The following is a 27,411-nucleotide window of genomic DNA, read 5'->3' on the forward strand; positions in this document are numbered from 1 at the left end:
CCTGCTTCTCCCTCTGCCTCTCTCTCTCTCTCTCTGTCTCTCATGAATAAATAAATAAAAAAGTTAAAAAAAAACAAATAGGATAGGTAGAGGACTTTTTTTTTTTTAGTTTGAGGCAAAAACTTTTAAATTTGGCTTGTACTGGGGCATCTGGCTGGCTCAGTGAGGGGAGCGTGTGACTTGAGCTTGGGGTCCTGAGTTCGAGTCCCATGTTGGATGTAGAGATTATTTAAATAAATAAAAACTAACTAACTAAATAAATAAATAAATTTGACTTGTATTTAGAATTGTTTTAATAGCATTTATTGGAAGCCTACACATATGCATAGGAAGAAGTTGTAAAAATTCTGCTTTTCATAGGAAAATTTAACATCACTTCAATATACAGTTTTCTGATTTGAACTCACATATTGAAGTTAGAGAAGTGGAAATATATTTTAATGCATTTAGGTGAAGTTGTCACACATTCTCATGTCTGTGGAATAGATTTTTAAAAAATCTTTTAATACCCTAAAACAGTGCCACTAGGATGATTTTAATATGTATTATATTGTGAGCAAGAATCGTGTGTAAAAATAACAAACATTACTTTCCTGGTTTTTAGATGTGTGGTTTTTAACAACAGAGGAGTGGCAGGGGAGAATCTCTTGGTAAGTAAATTTAAATTAATGACAACAGCTTAATTTTTAAAAGAATGATTTCTAGTTTTATAATGAAAAGCACATCCTTCTTTATTTAAAATAACTGTGTACAATACAAGTTCACTGTGGAAAAATACAGATAAGCAACAAGAAAAGGAAATTTATAAGACTCGTAATTATACAAGGGGAATTCCCTTAGCCTATGTATATCCAAATTGTCCATCATAAGTAAAATATATGTAATGTATTTCTATTTTTATAGAAGCTAAAGTTCTATTTTATAACTTTTATACTTACTGTATTTTAACATCAGTAGATATTAATCTACATTATTTTTAATATAAAACACATTTTCTTTAAAAATTACCTGACACAAAACAAATCAGCCAATATGGTGATACTTTTTTTTCACTTAAGAAATTTACTTTTGTCATGAAATGGATTGACTGTATGTTATATGCCTATTTGCCAGCCAAAGTTTACATAGAGGAAATATTATTTAAATCATTTTATTTACTCAGGTTTTTTTTGCTCTAACCCATTAAGTTTTTGCTAGAGGTTCTCCCACCTCTTAGAAAATCATCATTCTATCTGATGTTAAACCTGTGAGTTGGAGTGAGAACTCATATTGACTGAAACTTTTTTGAAGATTTTCAACTGTTAATCCCTTACCACTCCAACAGGTCAAAGACAATTCTACCAGAATTGAAAGAAACTTTTTTTTTTTGAGTCATTAATAGAGAATGATATTAAGACTATAAATAATTAAGTCATGCTGGAAATAAAAATGTGTAATCATGTTGCTAATGTCAGTACTTTATGAAAACTTGGGGGGAAAAGGGCTCTTGCACTTTGCTTTACAGGGACTTGGGTCCTGGAGGGAATCAAGATCAATATGATTTCAAAAACTAAAGTTATAAAATGTTTATGTTCTTTCTCAAGCACTTCACAATAAATAGTTTGATGTGAAGGTTCACATTTCCTTATTTAGTCCAGCCCTTTAGAAATCTTGTAGACAAATGGCAGGTACTCTTTTTTTTTTTTTTAAGAATTTATTTATTTATTTGACAGAGAGAGACACAGCGAGAGCAGGAACACAAGCAGGGGGAGTGGGAGAGGGAGAAGCAGGTCTCCTGCTGAGCAGGGAGCCTGATGTGGGACTCGATCCCAGGACCCTGGGATCATAACCTGAGCCGAAGGCAGACAGCTTAACGACTGAGCCACCCAGGCGCCCAATGGCAGGTACTCTTAAAGGGGAAGATTTGAATTTGTCACTGTGACCCTAGACCCACGAAATCATTTCTCAGCAGCTCTTGTCTGCTGTGTCTCCTTCTAGGTGCTTCCAGGATACAAAAATGGGAAGGGCATGGTCTGAGACAAAGATTTGAACAAAGATCTGAACAAAGATTTGTTCATTCAGCAAAGCTGTTTTGTATGCCTATTAAATTAGACACTAGACAAGACAATATGGTGAGGAGTGTACACGATACTAGATGCAACCTTAACCTTTAGGAGCTTTCACTAAGTTGTAGGACAGAGTTTGGATATTTGAAAATATATGCAATACAGTGTGCTAAATGTAATTGTAAGAGGATGTATAAAGATTGTTGAGCCTAAAGAGAGGGCATAACGAACTGCTTGGGGGAGGTGCAAGAAAATCATAGTGGAGGTGAGTTTCAGTTGGATCTTGAAGGCTGTGGTATTGAAGCAAAAGAGGGAATAGAGAGGCTTTCTCAGCATAAAGAGTGAGATATGTAAGAGATGATTTTATTGAATGTTTACTGAGTCCTTAGGATACATCAGTTATGTCTTTTTGTATTTAATGTTCAACAATAGTAACAACGCAATGATTTAGTTAAGCATAGCCATCATCACCCCCATTTACCAGCTGAAGAAAGTGAGGCACAAGTAGGTTAAGAACATGCCCTAGCCACAAAATAAAAGAATAAAAAAAAAAAAAAAAAAGAACACACCCTAGCCAGGAAATTCAGACCCAGGATTCAAACCCATGTAGTCTGACTGTGTGCTTATGGTCTTGACCATTATGTTATACTCCCTCTCGTTCAGGAAGTGACAGAGATTTTTCTAGAGGGGTTGGGCCGGATTTTGAAGATTTTTTTGGTGAAAAAAAATTTCAGTTTTAGAGATTTCGAGTGCTTTGAGATCATCCAGGTGGAAATTTCTAATAAACAGTTGGGTATCGAAGACTGGGCCTCAGGAGAGATGTACAAGCTACAGAAAGAAACAGATTGTTGGTGCAAAGTGAAATCTGGAGCTCAGGAGTGGTTGAGATTGCTCAGGGACGGCTTGAACAGCAAAAGGGGGAAGTCTATGGTTAGAATCTTAAAATACAACACAAGGAAGGAGGAGAGAAAAGAAGAGCAAGAAGCTTGAAAAACCTTCTACCCTTAGCATAGTTAAATGGAAGTTAATTGGAAGTTAACTTTGAAAGAATGCAACAAACCCAGTAACTTTTACCCATCACATTAATTGGTTTTTTGAAAAATCTCCAAGAATACCTCGAGTTCTTACAAAGGGATAGTATACAGATAAACATTTTTAAATTTTTATTTTATAAAACTTCTATTTTACATTAAAGAATTTAGAGTTCTAAATGAGAGGGTAAGAGTAGCTTGGTCTCCGGAGTCTTATACAGAGCACTGGGTTGGATCCTGATGAACTAGTACCTCCAGCAATTATCTGTATCACAAAGGCTAACGTAATCTAATTTTAAAAAGAATAAAGATGTAAAATGACCAAAATGTAATTACAATTATAAGCTTGAAAACAACTGCTTTAAAAAGGAAATTTAAGGGAGTAAATTAAATATAATTTAATATATACTTCTTGTACCCTAATAGATCACAAAAATGAGATGCCAATATTGATTATGAGAGCTATCTTTGATATTTAGTTCCCTTGATAATCCTCTTCTTTCTGCCCTTAGAGCTGTGAACAATTACTGTTTCAGACTAGAGGAACTCTTATTTTATTTATACCTCACCTTGTTCCAGAAAGGATTTAATGTAGCTCAGACCCAGAGTAAGTAAGACCTTCCTGTGGGCATAAAAAAGAACAAAAGATGAATCAGCAAAGATCAAACAGGAAGGCACATTCTCTAACTGAAATTAACCTAAAAGAACTAGCAAAGGTGAAATGGAATTTAGAGTGAGCAGTTCTCCTAGGAGTGGAAGAAATGCAAAAGGAAAAGTTTTGCTGAAGTACGTTGGTGATATACTTAGAATTCATAGGGATTACTATGACTCCTGCAGAGGAGAATAAGAAAGGAATTTTCCACTACCATATTGTCCTCATTTCCAATTACACATTGCAGTATTGTGGAAAAGCCAAAAGCCTTGTTCAATAGGAAGTGAGAAGCCGGCACATTGCCCTCCCTGGGGCTATTAGCTATAGGAGACGGAGAGTGTCCTATAGCAATATTCTCTCGGTGAGAGAAGCAGCGTACTTATTACATTCTGACACCAGCGCTTATCTCATCCCGGCCTGGCACTTAGGATCCTCTAATCCTGAAAAGCTCATTTTTTAGATGAGGACACCTCTGGACAAGTGGGGTGACATGCCTGAGGTCATAAAACTGATTAGTGGTCTCAGGGCAGGAACTCAGGCTGTTTGTTGGAATGTCTTTACCTTTCAGCACTGGCTTTAAGTCAAGTCAGGCTGAAAATCCGGGGTTAGAGATCAAAGGAGTTTTCAACAAGAGGGTTCCTACTTCATCATCAGATAATGAATGGTTCCCTAAGGACGCAGATCTAGAGAAATCGGCTCTTGTTTCCTACTGAGCTTTTCCACCTTAGCTTTGGAAGCTAATGGGATGGGAGGGATGTAGTGCTCTCTCCCCTCCTGAGTTCCATTTTCTGAAGTAGGCATTCAGAAGGGATTAAGGACCTTCCTTATGGTCTAAGAGGAGGAATATAGAGGGCAGGGCCAGTCAGGACACAGTTCATTTGTCAGACCCACACCTTCAGACACTCTCTTTCCCATACCCGACACCTCCCTACTAAACACCATTGCACCCCATCCAGGTCTGCTCTTTCCTAAATGCTCCAAAAATTACCTCTCCTTCCTTCCTCCACCCCAATCAGAACAACCCAGGAAGGCTTGATCTCAGCCAGATTGGGGTATGAATGTATTGAATCCTCTAGAGTTTTTTTCCCTAACATTGCTAGGTCCAGTTCAGTAATATTGAGGCTTGTAAGTGGTGGGTACACAAAAGATTGTACGATTCTCTATAGTTAAACAATTTTCAAATAAGGAAGAATGTTTAAATAATTGAAGAATTTCTAGGAATAATAATTTAATAGCTAGCTACCATTTATTGAATGCTTAATAGGGGCCAGGTGATCCTATAAGGTATGCAGTATTTGGCAGGACTTCCCTGTGTGCTGCAAGGAATTCCCATAGCACTAGATTTCCCTCTTCCCAAGTCACTCTAGATCCTTTTATCATTCTTGTCACTGCAGCCTTCTCCTCGCTTGGCTCCGCTCTCACCCTATTTCTTTATTCTTCTGCTCTCACCCTATTTCTTTATTCTTCTGCTCTCACCCTGTTTCTGTATTCTTCTACTCTCCAAGCAGTTGGTTCTCAGCCCTGGCTGCACATTAGAATCCTCTGGGAAGCTTTAAAAATACTGATCCCTGGACCTCATTCCCCCAGCCCCCCAACCCCAAGATCCTGATTCATTTGGTCTGGGGTGGAGTCCAAGTGTCTGTGATTTGTCTCAACACTCCCCAGTGAGTCTAAAGTATAGGCAGGGCTGAAGACTGCTGTGAGGTAGCTGCCTCCCTTTGAACCCTGGCCGTGATGAGTCACCTCTGGCCCCAAACCCCACCAGGGCGGGGCAGGAGACTTGCTTCTTAGGCGTTTGCACCAAGGATAACTCTTGTCTACCTGGCTGGTCTGCTCTAAGCTGCTAACAAAACCATGGTGTCACTGTGGAGCATGAGTGCATATGCATGTAGCCACGTAGAAATGAGTGGGAATGGGTCACCTAGGCCATCTTGGCCTCAGAGGTGGCCAGGATATTTCTTGGGGCCCTTTGTTTTGTGGCTGGTTATTTTAAGAAACGATCAAAGTTCCGGGCACTTTGAGACATTTGGTCATTTTACCTGTCTATCAATGCCTAGATAAAATGATTATTCACTAAAGTGCCAGTTTGATTTATGTGTGCCTCCTTTTGTTTTCTCTGACTTCCTATTTAACGACCTCATCTTCTAAAAATAAGATCAGTTTTTCTAACAAGTTGGGCAGATCACTAGGTACTAGACCGGGGGTGGGTGAAATGAAAACAAAACAGCAGCTACAACAAAAACATGCTGCAGAGATCAGCCGAGAAGCAAGATTCGTACTCATGAAAGGATTGCTTCTTCTGGGCGCCTAGGTGCACACAAGAATCACAGAGTTCCTTTGAGCAGCCTCTTATCCAATATTTCAGTACAGGTCTTTAAATACTTGAGAGAGGAAGGCTGTAAAATGAAATATTCTAAGCTCCTGATGATTATCAGACATTACAATAAAATAAAAGTGAAATTGAAATTATTATTATTATTTTACTTGTAGCAAAAATTACTATCAAACTACCCTCATGGAGCCAGAGACCCTTGTGGTGTTAGCGAAAGACTTGCCCCTCGTGTAGCACACCACCTACACTTGTAAGTTCATCAGCCAGCTGGAATTGAAATGATTTTATAAAAAGACATGGAAGTGTCTTTTTCAGTTTTCATATTGCTGAATGGAAAACTAAAATCCTAGCAGGCCCAGTTCAGCACTGGATGTGAGACCACTCCAGCATTCAGAGAAGGGTCCTGGATTATGGCTTATACTGCAGATTAGCAAATTCATCTCCTTCCAGAATAGCTAGGGAGAGTCAGGCTACCTGATTAACAGGGTGCATTTTGGGGTGCCTGGGTGGCTCAGTCGTTAAGTGTCTGCCTTCGGCTCAGGTCATGGTCCCAGGGTCCTGGGATCGAGCACCGCATTGGGCTCCCTGCTCAGCAGGGAGTCTGCTTCTCCCTCTGCCTGCTGCTCCCCCTGCTTGTGTTCCCTCTCTCGCTGTGTCTCTCTCCATCAAATAAATAAACATAAAATCTTTAAAACAAAAAACAAAAACAAAAAAACCAGGATGCATTTTAATTTGTTTCTAGACTGAAAAAAAAAAACCAAAACCACTTTTTAAATGAAATTTACATTTTAAAACAAATGACTTCTAAACCAGGACAGGAAAATTCTCTTTCAGGTTAGGGAGAATTCAGTTTGTCTACTTTTTGGAAGTGGATTAGGAAGGATAGATTATATGTAGTCCACAGATGAATATAAAATATATGCTTTACTCTTTTCCCATCTGTTATGTGTGAATAATTAAGAATTAATTTTACTTCATTATTCTCTTTAGTGATTTTTTTGAACGAACCTCTAAAAGCCATTGAACAAATTACTATTGTTTCTCTCAGATCATAGCTGCAGTTGAACAATTTGAACAATCTTGGTTTGTAATTATTTTCAAATTATTCTAACTTGTAAAATATTTATGCCCAAACACCTGCTGGAAGATTATCTGTCCTTTAGATTTTCTTCATTTTTCCAGAATACCTTTCCCATCCTCGTCTCACTGTAAAAGAGTTTTTACCATGGAGCTGCATGCTGCAAGGTCTTCCTTAATCCCTTTTCTCATTAGATATGGCTTACTCTACTTCTGTTCCGGAAGCATGGAAAAAGACAGGAATTACTGCAATAGGATTAGTTGCTGGTTGCATTAGTAGCCCTAGCAACTGAGAATTAACTAATGTTTTGTCTAAAAAGCTGCTAGTTATATTTTTAGACCTAGAGAAAATTTCTGCCAGGCCTACGAATTCAGTGTATGGCCCCCATTAGTGTCTTTGCTGTGTATCCTGGATGAAGCCATTCTTTAGTGATCTTAAGTCCTGTGAAGAAAGAAGGCATATGATATTTCCTGTTGGAACCATTAAGTAGCAAGAGGTCATGTGATATAACCACATAGTTTTGTATATCAGAAGTTATTAATCAGGACTTCTTATTTTTCAGTCCTGGGTATTTCAGTTCAATTCAACAAGTATTTACTGACTGTCAGAGATAGAGGTAGGATCGTAGTAGATAGACAGGTACTAGATAATGTGGGCCAGGAGCAGACTTGCTGGGACAGTTAGGGGTAGAATTGGGAGAGGTTGTGGTGTCATGAAGACCAGGAGCCTGGTCTTGGCTGTTTACCTGATATTTATGCAAGGCATGATTTCAACAGGCAGAGTTGATGGTGAAGGACACTTGGCAGATGAAGTGTCCACACAGGTAGCAAGGATATTATGAGGCCAGCACACAAGACAATAGTGGTGTCTCATTGACATGACTCTGTACCTTTGAAGAAATGATAAAATCCAGAGCTGGAAAGGTTGCTTGACATACTGTGGAGGGCCTTGAACACTTGGCAGAAGAATGTGTCCTTAATTCAGTCAGCAGTGGGAAGCTAATGAAGAGTTTTAAGCAAAAATACTGTCATGATTAGAGCTAGAAATGTTCTTTAGGAAGATTAATCAGCCAGTGAGCGGGAGATACGAGTAGGGGTGGTTATGAGCAAAGGCTGGGAGTTAACTAGTTAAGTCATTACTACAGCTGTCTAAGTGAGAGATGAAAAGGCCTGGTAGCAGAGACAGTTGGTGCCATAGACTTGTCACATCTTTACCCTTGGGGTACTTACCATTCCAATGCACGCCTACCTAATGGCTTTCACCTGCAAACGCTCACATCTCTTTGACGGGGGCCTCTCTAGCCACGGGAGCCTGCTGGACCTGTGCTCAGGGCCAACCAGGAGTGCCAGCGAGTAAACATCCTGCAGGAGCAGCCTTCATCCAATGGCTGAAGGGGACTGGTGGAACCCAGCTGTCTCGCCACTCATTTGGGATAATTTTGAGCCATACTCACATGGTGTCCCAAAGTGCCTCAAGAGGATTGGGTCCCCTGTCACCCATAGCCACAAACTGCCTTGGTCCCATAGTCTTTATTGACTTCCTACCCTCCCTGACTCAGTTCACCATTCCCCAACTGGTGCTTCCTGGTCTCACCTTCCAAATGAACCGCTTGCACTTGCATCCTGTCTGTTTCAGGGGCTCTTCCAGGAGAATCTAACATACCAGGCCTTTACTACAGTGGAAAGAAGGGATTTCCGGTGTTTCCCACAAAAGACACTGAGGAAGAAGCTACAGGACTTGGCACTTCATTGGCTATGAGATTAAGGGAAAGGGAGAAGGCAATGTCACCCACAGTTTTAACTAGGAAAATATAGGTGTCATTTATTTTTTAAAAAATGGGAAGTTAGGAGGAGCATTATAGTGTTCATAAAGAGAAGAGTTTACTTTGGGGCATTTTAAGTTTGAAGTAGTGACAGAACACAGTAGTGAAGCTGCCTGCTAGAACTTGGAAGTTTGGATCTGGAGCTCTAGATCAGGTGAGAAGGTGGAGAGTTGGTTTGGTGGTTGCCTAGCGGTGGTTTGATGAAGCCAGGAAGGTAGGTAAGACCCTCAGGAATCAAGTATTGACCAGAGAAGCAGAGGCAGGCCTAAGACTTTTGGGAATGAGTATTCACACTGGGGTTGTGGGGAGAATGACAGGAAGCAGGCAGGAAGTGGAAAGCCAGCAACAGGAGGAGAAAGGGGTAGCGGCATCACAGAAGCTAAGGGGGTAGCTAGCAGGAGGCAGGATCATGCCGGAAAGGCTCTAGATTGGCTGAATTTCAGAGTTCTGGTAACTTTGATCCATGCCAGTATTGTCAGATTTGATATTAATGTAACCCATCCAGAGAAAAACATTTACAGAAAAAATCAGTTCCTGTATCTGAGGGTACCAGATGCTGATTTATTAACTAAATCCCTCATGGTATCCCAGTGCTTTACAAGAAGTCATTTACTTACTACAAACGGGTGATCCAGCCTCTGCTACTTTGTGACTTTGGCAAATTACTCTACCTTGCTGACTTCAGTTTCATCATGTGTAAATAAGGAACCAGGTCCTTCCTGGCACTGAGATTCCCTGATCTTAATCATTTTCCACAGGCCATTTTTCTCATACCCTGACTTCTGTGTGTATATTCGTGTGTACCCATGTGTGTGCATGCATTCACTTCAAGCCTGCGTGACGAGAGTACATGTGGTGGCTGTCACAAATAATTCAGAAATGTTAAAGCCATGCAGTGTGAATAGACTCACATGTAATAAAAATACCATGTAAGGATTTCTTCACCTGAATTCTTGTGACAAATTGTGCAGTCACTATGAATGAGCATGGTACTAGATATTATTCCATTTAGATTTTACATTGAATTTGTGCCCTGTGCCCTTCAAATGCATTTAAGCACAAAGGATTTTTTTTTAAAGAGGGGGTTTTGGGGAGTCTTGTTTTATTTTTATTTATTTTTATTTTTTTAAAGATTTTTATTGATTTATTTAACAGAGAGAGAGAGAGAGCACAAGTAGGCAGAGCGGCAGACAGAGGGAGAGGGAGAAGCAGGCTCTCCGCTGAGCAGGGAGCCCAATGTGGGGCTCGATCCCAGGGCCCTGGGATAATGACCTGAGCTGAAGGCAGCCGCTTAACTGACTGAACCACCCAGGCACCCCATCACAAAGGATTTTTTTAAAAGTATCTCAGATTAGTCTCATATTAGCTGGTAAGGTGTGCCAGGAGTCTTTTAACTTCTCTAAATTCAGTTTCCTATATAAAATAGATATAATAATGGGATCTTCCTCAGGGTTTTGTAGACACAAACTTAATTATTTAATAACTTAGCCACTGTAAATCTTATCAGGTTAACATTTGTCTTTTGGAGAGTTTCATATTTGCAGACTTCAAAAAGATGATATTGGCAGTGGGTAGTGTTTTAGGCTTGAGTTTAATTGGAAGGATCGTTAAAAACTGTGGTTGTCTCAGGCTTCGCATTAGCGACTGAATGGTGGGTGAACATGGCCTTACTATTGAGATCATGGTTTATTGGAATAGTGAGGTCAAGATGGTCCAGGTCACTCTTTTTATTAGAGCAGTGTTAACCAGATTCCTCTCCGTGTTATTCAGTTTCTGGTTATTTTATCTCACAAATGCACACTCACACATATTCATGTATACACTCTCACATTTATTCTACAGAGAGGATTGCCCTCTCCTCCCGCAGCTCAAACAAAGCATTTGTGAAGCTTTCCTGCTAGAAACAGAGCTCTTATTGATGAAGTTCACATGAAAACCATTTGTTTTAATGCATTATGTATTGAGGCATAATCAGCTTTACATATTTTAAAATATTAAGTGTTGCAGTGTAGTGCAGCTGGGGCTGTATGTGCAGCTGGGGCTGTATGGATATATTATTGTAAAAGAACATATGTAATTAGTAAATGCAACTGGAAATTGCCTTATCTAGAGGGAAAGCAGTGCCAAAAAACCACACTCCCTCCTTGGTGGACAGCACTCAGGATAAGGAAAACAGTTCCCCAGTTAGAAACCAGCCACAACTTAAAAATTTTGTGGTACTGTAAAGTCTCTTTTTTGCTTGCTTATTTTTTTTAAATAATTACTTTGGCTTCATCAGGCATAATTTTTTTTTTGTTTTAAAAAAAAGTATTTAAAAAAAAAGTGTAGGGGCACCTGGGTAGCTCAGATGGTTAAGCGTCTGCCTTCGGCTCAGGTCATGATCCCAGGGTCCTGGGATCGAGTCCCACATCGGGCTCCCTGCTAGGCAGGGAGCCTGCTTCTCCCTCTGCCTCTCTCTCTCTCTCTCTCTGACTCTCATAAATAAATAAATAAATAAATAAATAAATAAACAAACAAACATTAAAAAAAACACAATAAAAAAGTGTAATTCTTCACTTTTTCTTCCTAAATTGACTCTGTCCTTGTTGGGTTGGAGACACATTTGAATATGGTACTGTGTATTCTGTTTCGTTTAAGGTATTTGTGTTGGTCTTGCCCTGTGTTGTCAAGCCTTCCTTGCATGACCAAAGTCTTTTGGTTAGTGCCAACTCAGAGAGTGTTGACTTGAAATGGCATATACTGCAAAATATGAATATGATAGCTTATTTTACTCATTGTATATACAAAGGTTTATTTTCTCATATTTGTCTTCTTGCTCTTTTTACATTTCTGCATTATGCAAATCATGAACCTCATAATTTAAAATTTTGCACTTTACCTGTCTCTGCTCACAGACACCAAGGACTTACTGTTGTGCTAACACGGAAGACCTGGAGACAGTTATTCACCACGTGCACCGTCTGTACCCTTCTGCTCCTTTCCTGGCAGCAGGGGTTTCGATGGGAGGGTAAGGTTTTTTTCCTTTCTAAGATGTCTGAGAGAGAAGTGGCCTTACTGACGGCTTCTTTCAGGAGACTATAAACTACAAAGACATTTTAAAAATGAATGTTGGATTATTTTTATCTGATTTTACCACATGTGGTTGAATGAAGGAAGAAATTCATCCAGGCAAATGTTACTATTTGCCTTGGCAACTATGGCTCTGTGGTGAAAAGGATACAAGTATCTCCTTGGGATCCTCAGGGTTGTGGGAGCTGAAGGCTTGTTGAAGTTGATTTCCATCACTTGGGAGCTGCCATGTTGACCTTCAGCTTCCCTGATGGACTTCCAGCTGTCCCTGTAAGTGTGTCCTCCGGCACCACGCTGGAAGCTGACCTCGGAGGCTGACTTTCATCACTCCAGGCATAGAAATAATCACTTCTTGCTCTCTCCCGCTGAAGAGGCTTTCAAAAATTTTTTTTCTCCAGGTGGTGGTGTTTTTGTTTGTTTTGTTTTGTTGCTGGGCAATTGGGCCTACCCTGGAATGCTCTCCTAGAAACTCTGCCCTTTTATTGTTAACCCTTACTCCAGCTGCTCTTTTAAGCATATGAATATTATTATAATTTTTGCTTCTTGCAGTTACACTGGGGCTTAGTTGGAACATCTACACCATATTTATTCATTTCTACTAATAATCGTGTATATTTTTTATGTTCCAGTGATTATGAACTTAATAAAATACAAAATTTTAATTATCTGGAATTTCATATCCTTAGATTCCCTAAATGCTTGTTCCAAAGCTGACTTTTTAAAATCAGCAAACAGGGTGCTGGGTGGCTCAGTCTTTAAGCGTCTGCCTTGGGCTCAGGTCATGATTCCAGGGTCCTGGGATCAAGCCCCACATCGGGCTCCCTGCTCCGTGAAAAGCCTGCTTCTCCTTCTCTCATTCCCCTTGCTTGTGTTCCCTCTCTCGCTGTCTCTCGCTCTCTATGTCAAAATAAATAAATAAAATCTTTAAAAAATAAAAATAAAAAAATAAAATCAGCAAACACATGAGGTAGAAAATAGTATTTTTTCTTAACTTTGTAATTATCTGCCGTTTCAATTTTCAGAACATCTTAGGAGAATATTTACTTGAAAATGAACAGGCTTTACAAATGATAGATTCTGAAAAATAGTCTTTAACCACAGCTTTTTAGATTCTGATAAACATAAAACTAAAAAGAAAAGAATACATTTCTTACATTAGCATGGAAGGTCTGACTTGACCTACTAAAGGAAGAAATCCGAATCAGTGCAGAAAACCCAGGCAGAATCTCTGAATTGTACTCAATGTATTTCTCTTTCCTTTGCCCTATAATGTGAACTGTAGAGGACAGGGTGCCCGCTGAACTTTTTTCCCCTAATCATAAAAAGTCTTGACTTTCTAAAGGCCAGACCTTACATAAACAGGCCCAGATTCTCTATTCAGAAGCTCCTGGGAAATGCCTATTCATGTCGCTTTGAAGCCTCAGTGCCTGAAGGCAGAACTTGACCATTAGCCTTTGCAGCTGGTTGAATAATAATGTCTTGTAAATTGTTTGAAAGAAGCACCCTTTCTAGTTGCCTAGCACTGTGACTTGTTCCCAAGTGGGCTTACCTAAACTTGGGGATGTGTTTTATAGCTTGACACATTTTTTTTTCTTTTGGAAATGCAACAGACAAAAGCATAATCTGTCGAAGATCCTAATGTCCAGGGCCCCTGTAGACTGGGGTAATCCCCAAGCCTGTGATGCCTGGACCAAGTAGGGGATTTAAACCAGAACTGAGTCTAGCCAAGGAATCCACACCATGCTAGACCCAGTCAGGTTTCAGTCTCCCAATGAGTTGGTAAACAAGCTTTAAAGAATGTATAGAAAATTCTAAGTATATATAAAAGAGAAGAGTATAATGATCCCCCATATATACTAACCACTAACCACCTGGCTTCAATAATAATCAACCCTCTTCACACAGCTTCAGTAATTATCAACTCATGGATAATCTTGTTTATCAGTATCACCCTCCATTCCTCCCCAACTCTGATTATCTTAAATAAATCTCAGATAACATTTATAAATATTTTAGTAGGTATCTCTAAAGGTAGTCGCTCTTTAAAACACACACATATACACACACAGTACCATTATCACACCTGAACAAAACTAACAATAATTCCTAAAATTCATCAGATATTTTGTCAGCGTCACATTTCCCCAGTTGATGGTTGGTTGGTTGGTTGGTTTTACAGTGTGTTTGAGTCAGGAACCAGATAAGGTCCATACATTGGGGTTGATATGCCTCTTAAGTCTCTTAACTCATGGATTCTTTTTCTGTCTCTCTCTTTCGGTGAAAAAAACGGAGTCCTTTCTCTGTCGAAATGAAACATCCTCTTTTGGAGTAACATCTTGATATTATTTTTCTCCTGAATAATAGTCAAGAAGTACCCCCCCACACACTCTTGGCATGGATACTATGGTCCTTTCCTACTCCTGAGAGCTTCCCTTCCAACCCTTCCAATTTGCCCCTTATACCAACTTCCTGGCACTCTCTGACTTCCAGCCAAAGAATAGGACGACCAAATCTAGGATTCTAGAATGAATGCTTTACAGGAGAGCAAATACCATTCTTTAAATGACTTAGTGAACCACAGTCTTGTATCCCAGTACAGTCATTATTAAGAGTCATTTGCAGAAACACAATTTCCATTTTTGATCTAAAACCTCATCACATTCACTCTGCAAGCCACTTGGGCTGGGAAAGAGAAGGAGACAGAATTTCTACCCATTTCTCCTATTTCAGAACCTAGGCAATTGGAGAAATAAAGAATGGAAAATATAATGACTAACTGAATTTAAACTCTCATCTTTCTCTTAGTTGGTAATGTTAAACTTAGATTTCTGATATTAGTATTAGATTAAACCCCATTCTTGTCCCTCTTACCAAAATAGAACTAGATTAAAATCAGGAAAATTGATAGAACCAAAGAAAGGGGAAAATGTGTGCTAATGAAGGACAAAAAACAGGAAAGAGTAGGAAGAGAAAACAAGTGACTTCGAGGGCAAGGAGCTCTGCCACAACTCAGGAAGTCTAACTCTATGCTAGGGAGCCCTTTAGAGACTTACTTTAGGGAGCAAGGGCTCAGAGGCAACCAGGATGCCCACTCAGACCGATGACTCACAATCTCCAAACTTAAACCCAAATGTCTGTAATAATTTTGAAAGCTCCCCAGGTGATTCCAATGTTCAACCCTGCCTGAAAACCACTCCTTCATGCCAAGACACAGCCTGCAGGCCAAGTCTGGCAATCTGTCTGTTTTTGTCCAAGAGGTAAGAATGGTTCTTATATTTTTAAATGGTTAAAAAATAGGGACCTGGGTGGCTCAGTCAGTTAAGCATCCAACTCCTGATTTCAGCTCAGGTCATGATCTCAGGGTTGTGAGATCAAGCCCCATGTCAGCTCGGCACTGGGAATGGAGCCTGCTTAAGATTCTCTCTCCCTCTCCCTCTGGCTCACATGCACTCTCTCTCTCTCTCTCTCCCTATATAAGTAAAGTTTGTAAAAAAAATAAATGAGGCATCTAGGTGGCTCAGTAGTTTAGACATCTGCCTTAGGCTCAGGTCATGGTCCCAGGGTCCTAGGATCGAGCCCTGTGAAGGACTCCCTGCACAGTGGGGAATCTGCTTCTCCCTCTGCCTCTGCCTGTCCCCCGGCTTGTGTGCTCTCTCTCTTTCTCGTGCTCTCTCTCAAATAAATAAAATCTTTAAAAAAATTAAAATTAAATGGTTGGAAAAAATCAAAAGAAGAATAGCTTGTATCATGTTACATGAAATTTAAATCTCATCCGTATATAATGTTCTGTTGGAATACAGCCATCCCCATTCATTTATGTATTATCAATAGCTACTTTTGCACTACAATCATAGAGTTGGGTAGTTACAACAGATATTATATGGCCAGCAAAGCCCAAAATATTTACTCTGTGGCCTATTATAGGAAAGTTTGCCTGAAACACTCCTCAAATACTAAAACATTCACCTAGCAGCTGGGGCCCAAGGATTTGCATATTTTTAATAAACCCCCAATATCATTTTTTTAAAAGATTTTATTTATTTATTTGACAGAGAGAGAGTTAGCGAGAGCACGAACGCAAGCGGGGGGAAGGGGGGCGGGAGAGGGAGAAGCAGGCTTCCCGCCCAGCAGGGAGCCCGACGCGGGGCTCGATCCCAGGACCCTGGGATCATGACCTGAGCTGAAGGCAGATGCTTAATGGCTGAGCCACCCAGGCGCCCACCCCCAATATCATTTTTAAAAATGAAAGAAAGAAAAGGAAAGGCAAGGAAAGAAAAGCAAGGCAAGGAAGGGAGGGAGGGGAAAAACCCCACTCTTACAGGGGATTTCTCTTATATTTCTCTTCATAGAAGGATATACATGTAATAACTGTATGCCTTGTCCCATTCACAATATAGTCTACTGCAAGATAAATAATTACATGAATGTAAAGAAAGAATGGAAAATACTTGTATGCTTTTCCAAGATAAAGGCCTTAAACATGGGTTTATGTTTTTCTTCTCCATAGTTAATGTAAAATCCGTAGTTAGAAATGAGATGTCTTGGGGCGCTTGGGTGGCTCAGTAGGTTAAGCGTCTGCCTTTGACTTAGGTCATGATTTCAGGGTCCTGGGATCGAGTCCCTGCTCAGGCTCCCTGCTCAGTGGGGTTTCTGTTTCTCCCTCTCCCTCTGCCCCTCTGCTCCTGCCCTCTCTATCTCAAATAAAAAAATAAAATCTTAAAAGAAATGAGATGTCTTGAGATAACAAATTCATCACTAAGTTTCCTGTTTCTCCCCATTTTAGAATGCTGCTTTTGAATTACCTGGGCAAAATTGGGCCAAAAACTCCTTTGAAGGCAGCTGCAACTTTTTCAGTTGGTTGGAACACTTTTGCTTGCTCTGAGTCATTGGAGAAACCACTCAACTGGCTGCTTTTTAATTACTACTTGACAACTTGCCTCCAGTCTTCCGTTAATAAGTGAGTCATCTTTAAAACCTGATGTCTCCAAACGTTTTGGATTACATTCCCCAGCAGAAAAAAAGTTGTACAATACTGCTAATATTTGTATATTTATGTTTACATTATATGCATTTGCTACTGTACCCAAATATTCTTTGTTATAAGTATATACAAAAGTAAAATATTTTAAGTATAAGCTAAAAATATAGATACAAGTTGTAATGTTTTCTTTCTGTATCTCAGGGGTACAACCCCTAGGGTATGTGCCCCCACTTTGAAGATCACTGTTCTGTCACTGTTTTAAATTATTCCGAAAGATTAAAAATGTTAGCATTGACTGTGTTGAATAACATGAGGGCTATTTCCCTGGATTTTCTACCTGTTGGTAATCTATTAGTACCTAATTCTTTCCTAGGTAGTAAGCAATGTATTAAGTATTTCTATGTATTTATTTATTTAAAGATTTTATTTATTTATTTGAGAGAGAGAGAATGGGAAATAGCATGAGAGGGAAGAGGGTCAGAGGGAGAAGCAGACTCCCTGCTGAGCAGAGAGTCCAATGTGGGACTCGATCCTGGGACTCCAGGATCATGACCTGAGCCGAAGGCAGTCACTCAACCAACTGAGCCACCCAGGTGCCCTGTATTAAGTATTTTTAGTGCAGAATAATATAGTTTCTTAAGCATAAGCTTACAAGCATAGTATGTTTTAGAAGCTTGGGAGAATGCACTTCACTTGGATATTCTCAGCCCCCACAGTTCTTAACGTTACCAGAATTTTTCTGGAATTGTTTGTATGTCTTCTACCATTTAAGTTGGTGTGATACCAAAGAACAGAGGTGTTTCTGTTTCTATTTTGATGACTATTACCATCCGTTTTTAGGTGAATTGATCAATGTAATACAAATGCTAAATAAAAATTCCAGTTAATTTGTACAGGACTTATTGAAAACCATAGATACCCTGAAAGTTGACATTAAACATTGGATTAAACTTAGCCTATTTATTAAATTACAGATGTTGATTATAAAATATTGCTTAAAATATTAAAAAGATCACTAATTGGGATGCCTGGGTGGCTCAGTTGGTTAAGCATCTCCCTTTGGCTCAGATCATCTCGGGGTCCTGGGATCGAGTCCCACATCAGGCTCTCTGCTTGGAGGAAGTCTGCCTCTCCCTCTCACTCTCCCTCTGTGCTCTCCCTCTGTCTCAAATAAATAAATAAATACAATTTTAAAAAAATAAAAATATCGCTAATTACTCATTGTCACTGAAATGGGGGACAGGAGCAAGAACAGTAAAGAAAATGATTTGGGAATTAAAGTACTGGTTAGGGGCGTCTGGGTGGCTCAGGCATTAAGCATCTGCCTTCTGCTCTGGTCATGATCCCAGGGTCCTGGGATCAAGCCCCGTGTCGGGCTCCCTGCTCAACGGGAAGCGTCTCCCACTCCCCTTGCTTGTGTTCCTGCTCTGGCTATCTCTCTCTCTGTCAAATAAATAAATAAAATCTTAAAAAAAAAATACTGGTTATATAAGAAATATGACCACCATTTAGGGGCATCTGCCTGGCTCAGTCAGTAGAGCATGTGACTCCTGATCTCAGGGGTGTGAGTTCAAGCCCCATGTTGGAGGTAGAGCTTACTTAAAAATAAAGAAATGAAATATTTAAAAAGAAAGAAAGAAAAATGACCACCATTTAAAATATAAGTATATAAAATGTAAATTTTAATTTTCAACATAGCAATTTAAAAATAATGTCTTCAAGTGGTTTATCCAGTTGAAAGCTTCTGGCTTACATAAGGCCTTTTTAGCCAAATTGGTTTAATAGTAGCAGTGTTTAGGTACATGTTGTTATGAAACAATACTTATGTTTATTATTACAAAATTAGTTGTGTCCTTCAATTAAGAAAAAAGTACCCTTGGGGTGCCTGGGTGGCTCAGTTGGTTGAACGTCCAACTCTTGATTTTGGCCCCGGTCAGGATCTCAGGGATGTAAGATTGAGCCCCATGTCAGGCTCCATGCTGGGTGTGGAACCTGCTTAAGATTCTCTCTCCCTCTGCCCCTCCACCCCACTCTTTCTCTAAAAAATAAAAGTACTTTTCAAAAATGTCTTCAGGATAAATATCAGTGTACTTCTGCTGAGTCTGATTAAGTAAATTTTTATTGAGTATCCACTTTGTGCCCTGTATTAGACTGTTTGGTTATTTATTATGTACTTTAGGTATGATGGAGATAGCAATAACCTTAATTTTTTACCTTTGAAATTATTTTTGCTGCAGGCACCGGCATATGTTTGTGAAACAAATCGACATGGACCATGTCATGAAGGTAGGAGAGAAACTTTATGTAATATTTTGATTTCAGATTCCAAGAAGAGAGATAATCTGTTTTTTATGTTTCAGGCTAAATCCATCAGAGAGTTTGATAAGCGATTCACTTCAGTCATGTTTGGATACCAAACTATTGATGATTATTATACTGATGCCAGCCCCAATCGTAGACTGAAATCAGTGGGAATTCCAGTATTGTGTCTGAATTCTGTGGATGATGTTTTCTCACCAAGTCATGGTAAAATTCACATATTTCTATACATTTTGACATGAATTGACTGTTTTATTTTTATTTTTTTTTAAGATTTTATTTATTTGAGAGAGACACAGCGAGAGAGGGAACACAAGCAGGGGGAGTGGGAGAGGGAGAAGCAGGCTTCCCGCGGAGCAGGGAGCCCGATGCGGGGTCTGGAACCCAGGACCCTGGGATCATGACCTGTGCCAAAGGCAGACGCTTAACTGACTGAGCCACCCAGGCGCCCCAAATTGGCTGTTTTAAAATACTGGGTTTGGGGGGCACCTGGGCGGCTCAGTCATTAAGCGTCTGCCTTCGGCTCAGGTCATGATCTCCGGGTCCTGGGATCCAGCCCCGCATCCTGCTCCCTGCTCCGTGGGGAAGCCTGCTTCTCCCTCTCCCACTCCCCCTGCTTGTGTTCCCTCTCTCGCTGTGTCTCTCTCTGTCAAATAAATAAATAAAATCTTTAAAATACTGGTGTTTTTTTTTTAAAGAAAATACAGTAATGAGAAATCAAATGTCATATAAAATGTTTTCCACTGCAATAGAATAAAATAGCTAGATAATTTAGTATCTAAATGTGTGAGGTCACTTTAAATGCTTTCACAGACCCTTATCTAGTTCATTGTGAGAGGCTTCGAGTGCATTATGACTGAATATTTTGCTTGTTCTAATTTTTTATAACCTTTTCTTCTTAATCAAATACACTGTTCTTTGGACAGATTATGTTACAATATCTTTGCCTCACAAGTTCATTGTCATCACTTGCTTTTTCTTCCTCAGATTCTTAAGCAGAAGGCTTTGGAATTTTCTCCCCTTTTAACCTGGAAGAGAACTTGAGATTTTATAAACATGATGTCCTTGAATATCTCAATGAGTGTAGCACATTCGGTCACATTTGAAGGGAAACATTATTTGCTTTCCCCTGGATACTGTATAAAAGAAAATTATGCCCAAATTAACTTCCTTGCTCTCTTAATTTAAGAAATAGGGAATTTGGTAGCAAAAATATATACGCATATGTTCATACATTGAAGCAATATAAGACGATTAGAAGTCATCATAAGAACACCAGACTTGACCTCTAATTCTTTTTCTAATGAAATTTCACAAAGCTTTTTTTTTTTAAGATTTTATTTATTTATTTATCTGAGAGAGAGTGCGTGCCAGAAAGAGCACAAGCAGGGGAAGCAGCAGAGGGAGAGGGAGAAGCATGCTCCCCACTGAGCAGGGAGCCCAACCCCCAATGCAGGGCTTGATCTCAGGACCCTGAGATCACGACCTGAGCTGAAGGCAGACACTCAGCCTCAACCAACTGAGCCACCCAGGCGCCTCCAAAAAGCTTTTTATAATTTTTTTTCTCATTTCCCCCCCTAAATAGTTTAAAAACATTTCCCCGGAGTACTTCATTAAAAAAAAAAAAAAAAAAAGGTAATCTGACTACAAACACAACATATAGGTATTGTCAATATTTCAGAAAGTCCCCAAAGTATATAAAAATAAAAATCACCTATCATTTTATTGTGTGATTTATGATTAATCACAAGTAATTTTAGGGCACCTGGGTGGCTCAGTTGGTTAAGCGACTGCCTTCGGCTCAGGTCATGATCCTGGAGTCCCGGGATAGAGTCCCACATCAGGCTCCCTGCTCGGCAGGGAGTCGGCTTCTCCCTCTGACCCTCTTCCCTCTCGTGCTTTCTCTCATTCTCTCTCTCTCAAATAAATAAAAAAAATCTTTTAAAAAAAATCAAGTAATTTTAGATGACTGGAACTTTTTGGCCTTTCACCACAAAGCAAGAAATGAAACTGTGAACTTTAGTATTAGTTGAATTACATGGTGGTTATTTAGCCTACTTTCATTGGATTAGGAAAGTGTAGTGCTTCTCCTTTTTTAATATTTCACAGACCCTTCTTTTACCAACCAAAATTTCTCAGCATGTTAACCTACCCCACTTGGTTGAAATTTAAATTCATTGTTCCCTATTCTTTCCCAAGTCCTTAAGACGGTCTTGCCACATTGAAATAGTAGGCAATTGTCTGCATTCTGAGAGCATAAGCAGCCAGCCCCTTTCAAGTGACTCAACGTGGCACAGCTTTTGTCCTTCTGATAGGTCTGTAACTATCAGTGTTAGAAATTCCTGAGTATATCCAGAGTGTGAAATTGGGACTTATAATAATTCCGTCAGAGGCAAATGAAGCATTCTAAATCAAAGCCTTTAATGTAAGGTGAAAAAGGAAAAGCAAAAATAAAATGTCATTTCACCTGCCCCTCCCCTTGAGCTCACACACCTTATCCCAAGATAGGAGATACTCTTCTTTAGGTGGGGCTGGCTAAGGATGTGAGTTCAGGACCCAAGCAAGGGCTTGGCTTGCTGGGCCTTAATTTAGGATCTTGAAGTTTATTCTTCAGGGAGCATTGTGAAGGGGTCAAACTGAGCGCATCATCTGAACAGGCAATTTGGGCACAGCAGCATCTCTATCTTATAAGGGTCTCAGTTCTAGAGTGTGTCAGCTTCCTTTCCTTCATTAGAAGGGTATGTGGTAGGGAGATGTTACCTTTAATTAGCTCATTTACCCTTAAGACTCCGTCCAAGATATGAAAGTCTAAATACTGCAACAACCACATTACCTTAATTAAGGAGATAAGATTTAGCAGTATCTGAAATTAAAACACTTCTCATGCCAGGTTGTGATTCATTATAGCTCTTAAATCAAAACATTTTCATTGTAAACTCTAAGCGTGGGAGAAAAAATAAAAATAAAACAACTTCAGTTCACATCCTTTAGAGTGAAGTTTTTACTCAGGATAGGTTTTGTAGAGTATAGGAAAAGATTGTCATTACTACAGAGTCATTTAAATATAGCAGCTGTATTTTCAAAATAAAATTTTTCTTTCTCCTGGCTATAAATAGAAAGTCAGACAATGAAGGAGCACCTGGGTGGCTCAGTGGGTTAAGCATCTGCCTTCAGCTCAGGTCATGATCTCAGGGTCCTGGGATCGAGCCCCACATTGGGCTCCCTGCTCAGCAGGGAGTCTGCTTCTCCCTCTCCCTCTGCCACTCCCCTTACTTATACTCTCTCTCTCGCTCTCTCTCTGTCAAATAAATAAATAAAAGTCTTTTAAAAAAAATTTCAGATCACGAACTCGAAAAAAAAAAAAGACAAAGAAGAAAAAGAAAAAATAATCACTAGTGTTTAACCACCCAAATATAAACACTATTACCACTTGGGAGTATTTCATTCCACTCTTTTTTGCTATCTATATATGTTGTTACTATATAAATTATTGTATAATTTTGAGTCCTTAATATGGCCAACAACTGGCCCCTCAGGAATCTAACTTCATATAAAATTAACCAAAGTCATACATAATGAATTTATAATTCTCACAAAGATGATAAGATTAGTTGTTGTTGTTTTCCTGGTGTAATACCTAAGTGGGGATCTTATAGCATAATATAAGTATTCACCATTCCTTGAATTACCTTACTTTATTTTATCAAAACAAGACTTTTATGTTATAAGTAAACACTTGGATTGATTCTTCCAAAAATGGTGGTTTGGTACATAACTGAATATAAATGGTTGATATGAATTAGACTTATTTCATTAGCCATACTTATTACAAATATTTATTTATGTAACAGTGTTTCAGTTTATAATGATTAGAAATAATAAAAGCATGTACTTTTCCTAATAGAAACCAGTAATAATTATGTATTTTTCTTTCTCCTTTCCTTCTCTTACTTCCCCTCTTCCCTCATCTTTTTTTCCCCCCAAGCTATTCCCATTGAAACTGCCAGGCAAAACCCTAATGTTGCTTTGGTCCTTACTTCTTATGGAGGCCACATTGGTTTTCTGGAGGGAATCTGGCCAAGGCAGTCCACTTACATGGATCGAGTCTTCAAGCAGTTTGTGCAGGCCATGGTTGAGCATGGACATGAACTCTCAAGCATGTAGCTCTTTAGGTGCATTTTGTCTGAACCACCATATAAAGGCAGTTCAGCTTAGTGCACAAATTATTGTATATAAAGCAGATAAGCCAGCAGGTGGTGAAGAGGTCCAGAATGACATGCAAAAACTACTTTTTTGGGGAAACAAAACAACTTTATAGCAAGAAATGAAATATAGATTTAAATTGTAACTTATGTAGATTTTATTTTTACTATGCCTTACCAAGTATGACCTTAAATAAAGTAGTCAAACATGGAATTGCACTTAACCAAAACTATTGTGTAAAAAAGATTTTAATTCCTCAGGGTTTTAATTTAGGCTGGTATTTTTTTAGATTATTCATTTTAGGTGACTTAATGGTACTTTAATAACTGTTAAGAGATTTTGGTTATTTGAATGTAAGTTATAAGTTGGTACATTCCTAAGGGTATTTATACCTAATGATGATAATGTGAAAACTGAAATAAGATAAAATAACAATGCGCTAAATCTTTTACGTATTCTGACTTTAAAAGGCAAATCGACAATGTTAGACTGAGGTCTATACAAGCTCTTTTATTCTGATAATAATAAATTACGGCCAATTTATGTTTTATAACGATTATAGTTTACATGCTAATTTTTTAAATAGTATATGTGCATACATGTATATCAATATATTAAAATAAATTCTATCATTTTAAATTGTTTCTTTGTCTTTATAAAAAAGTAATCCCTAGAAATTAATTTATGCTAATTTCATGAATGCATTAGTAAGAAATATTAAAATGTTTTGTTTCACTGTTCCCAGAAAATAGGGTTCACATCACTTGTACCAATTACACATACTTTCAGCTCAGGAAACCTGTCTAAGCATGACTTAGGAATTATGACATTTAATTATTTTGCATAATAAAAAATCTCCAGGCAGGTCAGGATGGGGGTAGGGGTTTCCAGTGTCATCAAAGACTCAGGCTTTTTCTGTTTCCACTCCACTTAGCAGGGTGGCTAGTTATCTCCTAGACACAGGTTGTCTGGGGCGTTTGTGTTCAGAGAAGGAAAAGGGGGAAGAGTGAGGCCAGACATATCTGATAGAAGACTTGCACTTATCTATCCATTGGCTGGAACTGTGTCACATGGCCACTGTGGTTGAGAAGGAGGCTGGGAAATCAAGCATGTCAACTTTCCCAGGTGTCATGTGGGCAAGCAAAGGAAAGGGGATTGGCAATGGTTGTTGCGCTAGCCAGCCCAGAGTGGTAGCTTCTCTACCATTCAACCTCTTACACCCCCTTTTTTTTTTACTATTTCCACCTGTTTATAAAATATGTATATTTTCGCCCAGGTATCACATTAAGAGAACCATGTACAAAAAAGCATATTAATACAAAATTGTTTATCAAAAATACCACTTTTTGGAGAGTTCCTAATATACTTGTAGACTTCCTTATAACTGTGTCTAGGATGATAGCACTGATAACATCAGAGCTTTCTTTGTACAGCATATATTCTGATTCAATAGTAATAATTACTTTCAGTCTGTATGGTTCATGTGGGGCTGATCCTGCCTTTCCGAGTTATCTTCTAAATTTTAAACAAATTGCATCAAGAAAACTGTCTACCCATTGGTCAGTGCTAGAATGGGGGAGGTAGCGCTTACCTCCTTCTACATACAAAAATTCATTCATTCCAGCTAGGTTAAAGAAAGAAACACTTTTTTCCTCCATAAAAGCACTAGATGAAAACATGGGAGGTTATTTGTATAATTTTAGAGTGGAGAGGTGCATCTGAAGCAAAATATAAAAATGAGAACCCACATAGAAAGAAGTGACAGATGTGATTACATAAACAAGGAAACTTCAGTTCTACAAAACCACCATGAACAAAATTAGAATAAAAATGACAGAGAAAACCATTTGCAATATACAGTAGGTTAGTATCCCCCAAAGCTAAGAGCTCTTAAAAATTGGTAATGAAACACCTGATAGAAAAACGGGCAAGGATATACAAAAGACACTCACAGAATAATAGCCAATACAGCAACCCATTCAGGACCCCTCTCACTTGAGAGAGCTTTTTTTCTTTCTGTTCTTACCTTCACTTAATAAACTTTCACTTCATTTCAAAAAAAAATAGCCAATGAATTTATAAAAAGGTGGACAATCTCTCTAGCAGTTTAGGAAATGCGAAATTTAAAAAGAGAGATCCGTGAGCATGAGATTACAAGTTTAATAACATACAGAACTAATAATATATAGTGTTGATGATAGGATGGGGAAATAGTTATTCAATGGTGGGTAAGTTATGTAAATGAGCAACTTTTTGGAATGCAAAAAATTTTGACAGCATTAAAAGACAAGAGCAAACATCTAGAAATCCCATTTTGAAGAATCTATCCTATAGAACAGCCAGCAAGGGTGTATAAAGATGTAAGTTTGTCATAGGTCAGACATTTAGGATAACAACCTGTTTAGTGAGAAACGAGTAAATTATGATATTCACACTTATATAACCATTAAAAAGAATGAGATAACACTTTTTTTTTTTTTAAGATTTTATTTACTTGTCAGAGAGAGAGAGAGAGAGCACAAGCAGGGGGAGTGGCAGGCAGAGGGAGAAGCAGGCTCCCCACTGAGCAGGGAACCCGATGTGGGGCTCGATCCCAGGACCCCGGGAACATGACCTGAGCTGAAGGCAGACGCTTAACCAACTGAGCCACCCAGGGGTCCCTATGTGTACTTATTTTTAAAGGTATTTCTGATACATTATTTAATGAAAAAACAATCTGTTGATTCATATATATGGTATAATCTCATTAGTATAAAACAAAAATTAAATACAGCTATACAGGCATGTGCTTGTGTGTGTGTTTAAGTTATAATGAGATGAGCATTTTCAAGTGTTGATTCTTTTACATGGAAGAGAGACTATTCTCTTCAGCTGTGTCTCCAAACAATAGCAAGCTCTGAGAAAGAAAGGCTGTGTTTTAATTATTTCTACATCCCACGCACTTAGCATATTGCCTGAAACAGAGTAGGTTCTTAGGCAACATTAGTTGAGTAATAGCGGTATAAGCATGAAAATACTACCGTGTAAGCCAGCTCCCTGTTTTAAAAAGTTAACTTTATGTATATGTAATTTTCTTCTTGCTAGCTCCTCATGTTTCTGTTGCTATTGTCATCACCAAACATTCATGCAGAGCCCTTCTTACAGAGCATTGTATTCACAATAGGAATACAAATGGATACTGCGGCTTTCATTTTTGACCGAGTCCTTTACATTTTTTAATATCTTAAATTCAGTAAATACACACAAGTTTTATGGAACAATGCTTTCTCCTACTATGTGCAATATTCATAGTGTAATGCACTCTTGTATTTTGTAGCCCATCCTAGTCTAGTCTGGTCTATTTTATTCTTTTAACTATCCCATTTTCCTATTCTTTTCCTTTTTAATTTTTTTTAAGTAGGCTCCACGCCCAACGTGGGGCTTGAACTCATGACCCTGAGATCAAGAGTCACATGCCTTACCGGCTGAGCCATCCAGGCACCCTTCCCATTTTCATTTTTAAAATGAAAATCTTATTCATTCTTAAATCTGGGGTATGGGGGTACAGGGCTCGCTGTATCATTCTCTCTGCTTTTGTGCATTGATTTTTTAAATTACTTTTTAAAAATTACTCTAAAAATGCACTTTTAAGACTCACTAATGGGTTGCAACCTACAGTTTGAAAGACTGGAATTCTAGAAGTTACTGAAAGTTAAATAAGTCGCGGTTGTCTAAGGCAGTTGTCACGCTTAGTTGTAATAGCTTCTTACCGGCTCTCCCCCAGCAGTCTATAAATACAGTGAAGACAGGAAACATACCCTCTTTGCTCTCCATTTTTTTTTTTTTTAAAGATTTTATTTATTTGACAGAGAGAGACACAGCGAGAGAGGGAACACAAGC

The 27,411-nt window shown here is 38.8% G+C and overlaps 1 protein-coding gene and 1 non-coding gene across 6 annotated transcripts in view; one reads left to right on the forward strand and one right to left on the reverse strand.

Annotated features, from left to right (window-relative positions):
* The window catches only part of ABHD3 (abhydrolase domain containing 3, phospholipase), a 52,056-nt gene that overhangs the window by 17,370 nt on the left and 7,275 nt on the right, over positions 1–27,411 (forward strand). For 2 of the 5 annotated variants that reach the window (XM_088019336.1, XM_088019337.1), the window contains exons 4-9: positions 605–650; positions 11,855–11,967; positions 15,182–15,286; positions 16,813–16,986; positions 19,248–19,296; positions 19,371–19,536. In XM_088019336.1, the coding sequence (XP_087875462.1) occupies positions 605–650; positions 11,855–11,967; positions 15,182–15,286; positions 16,813–16,986; positions 19,248–19,296; positions 19,371–19,536 (653 nt within the window). Of the gene's footprint in view, positions 1–604; positions 651–11,854; positions 11,968–15,181; positions 15,287–16,812; positions 16,987–19,247; positions 19,297–19,370; positions 19,537–23,314; positions 24,172–27,411 lie in introns of those variants that run through there. The other 3 variants (XM_028092534.1, XM_028092535.2, XM_088019338.1) reach the window with 3 other exon arrangements.
* Positions 6,211–6,363, reverse strand: LOC114200423 (small nucleolar RNA SNORA62/SNORA6 family). The gene has a single exon (XR_003607461.1). It is a non-coding gene; the product is annotated as a small nucleolar RNA SNORA62/SNORA6 family (small nucleolar RNA).

The sequence above is a fragment of the Eumetopias jubatus genome, unplaced genomic scaffold, assembly GCF_037043125.1.
Source record: "Eumetopias jubatus isolate StellerSeaLion01/CBP00866 unplaced genomic scaffold, mEumJub1_p1.0 scaffold_16, whole genome shotgun sequence".
Classification (NCBI taxonomy): Eukaryota; Metazoa; Chordata; class Mammalia; order Carnivora; family Otariidae; genus Eumetopias; species Eumetopias jubatus.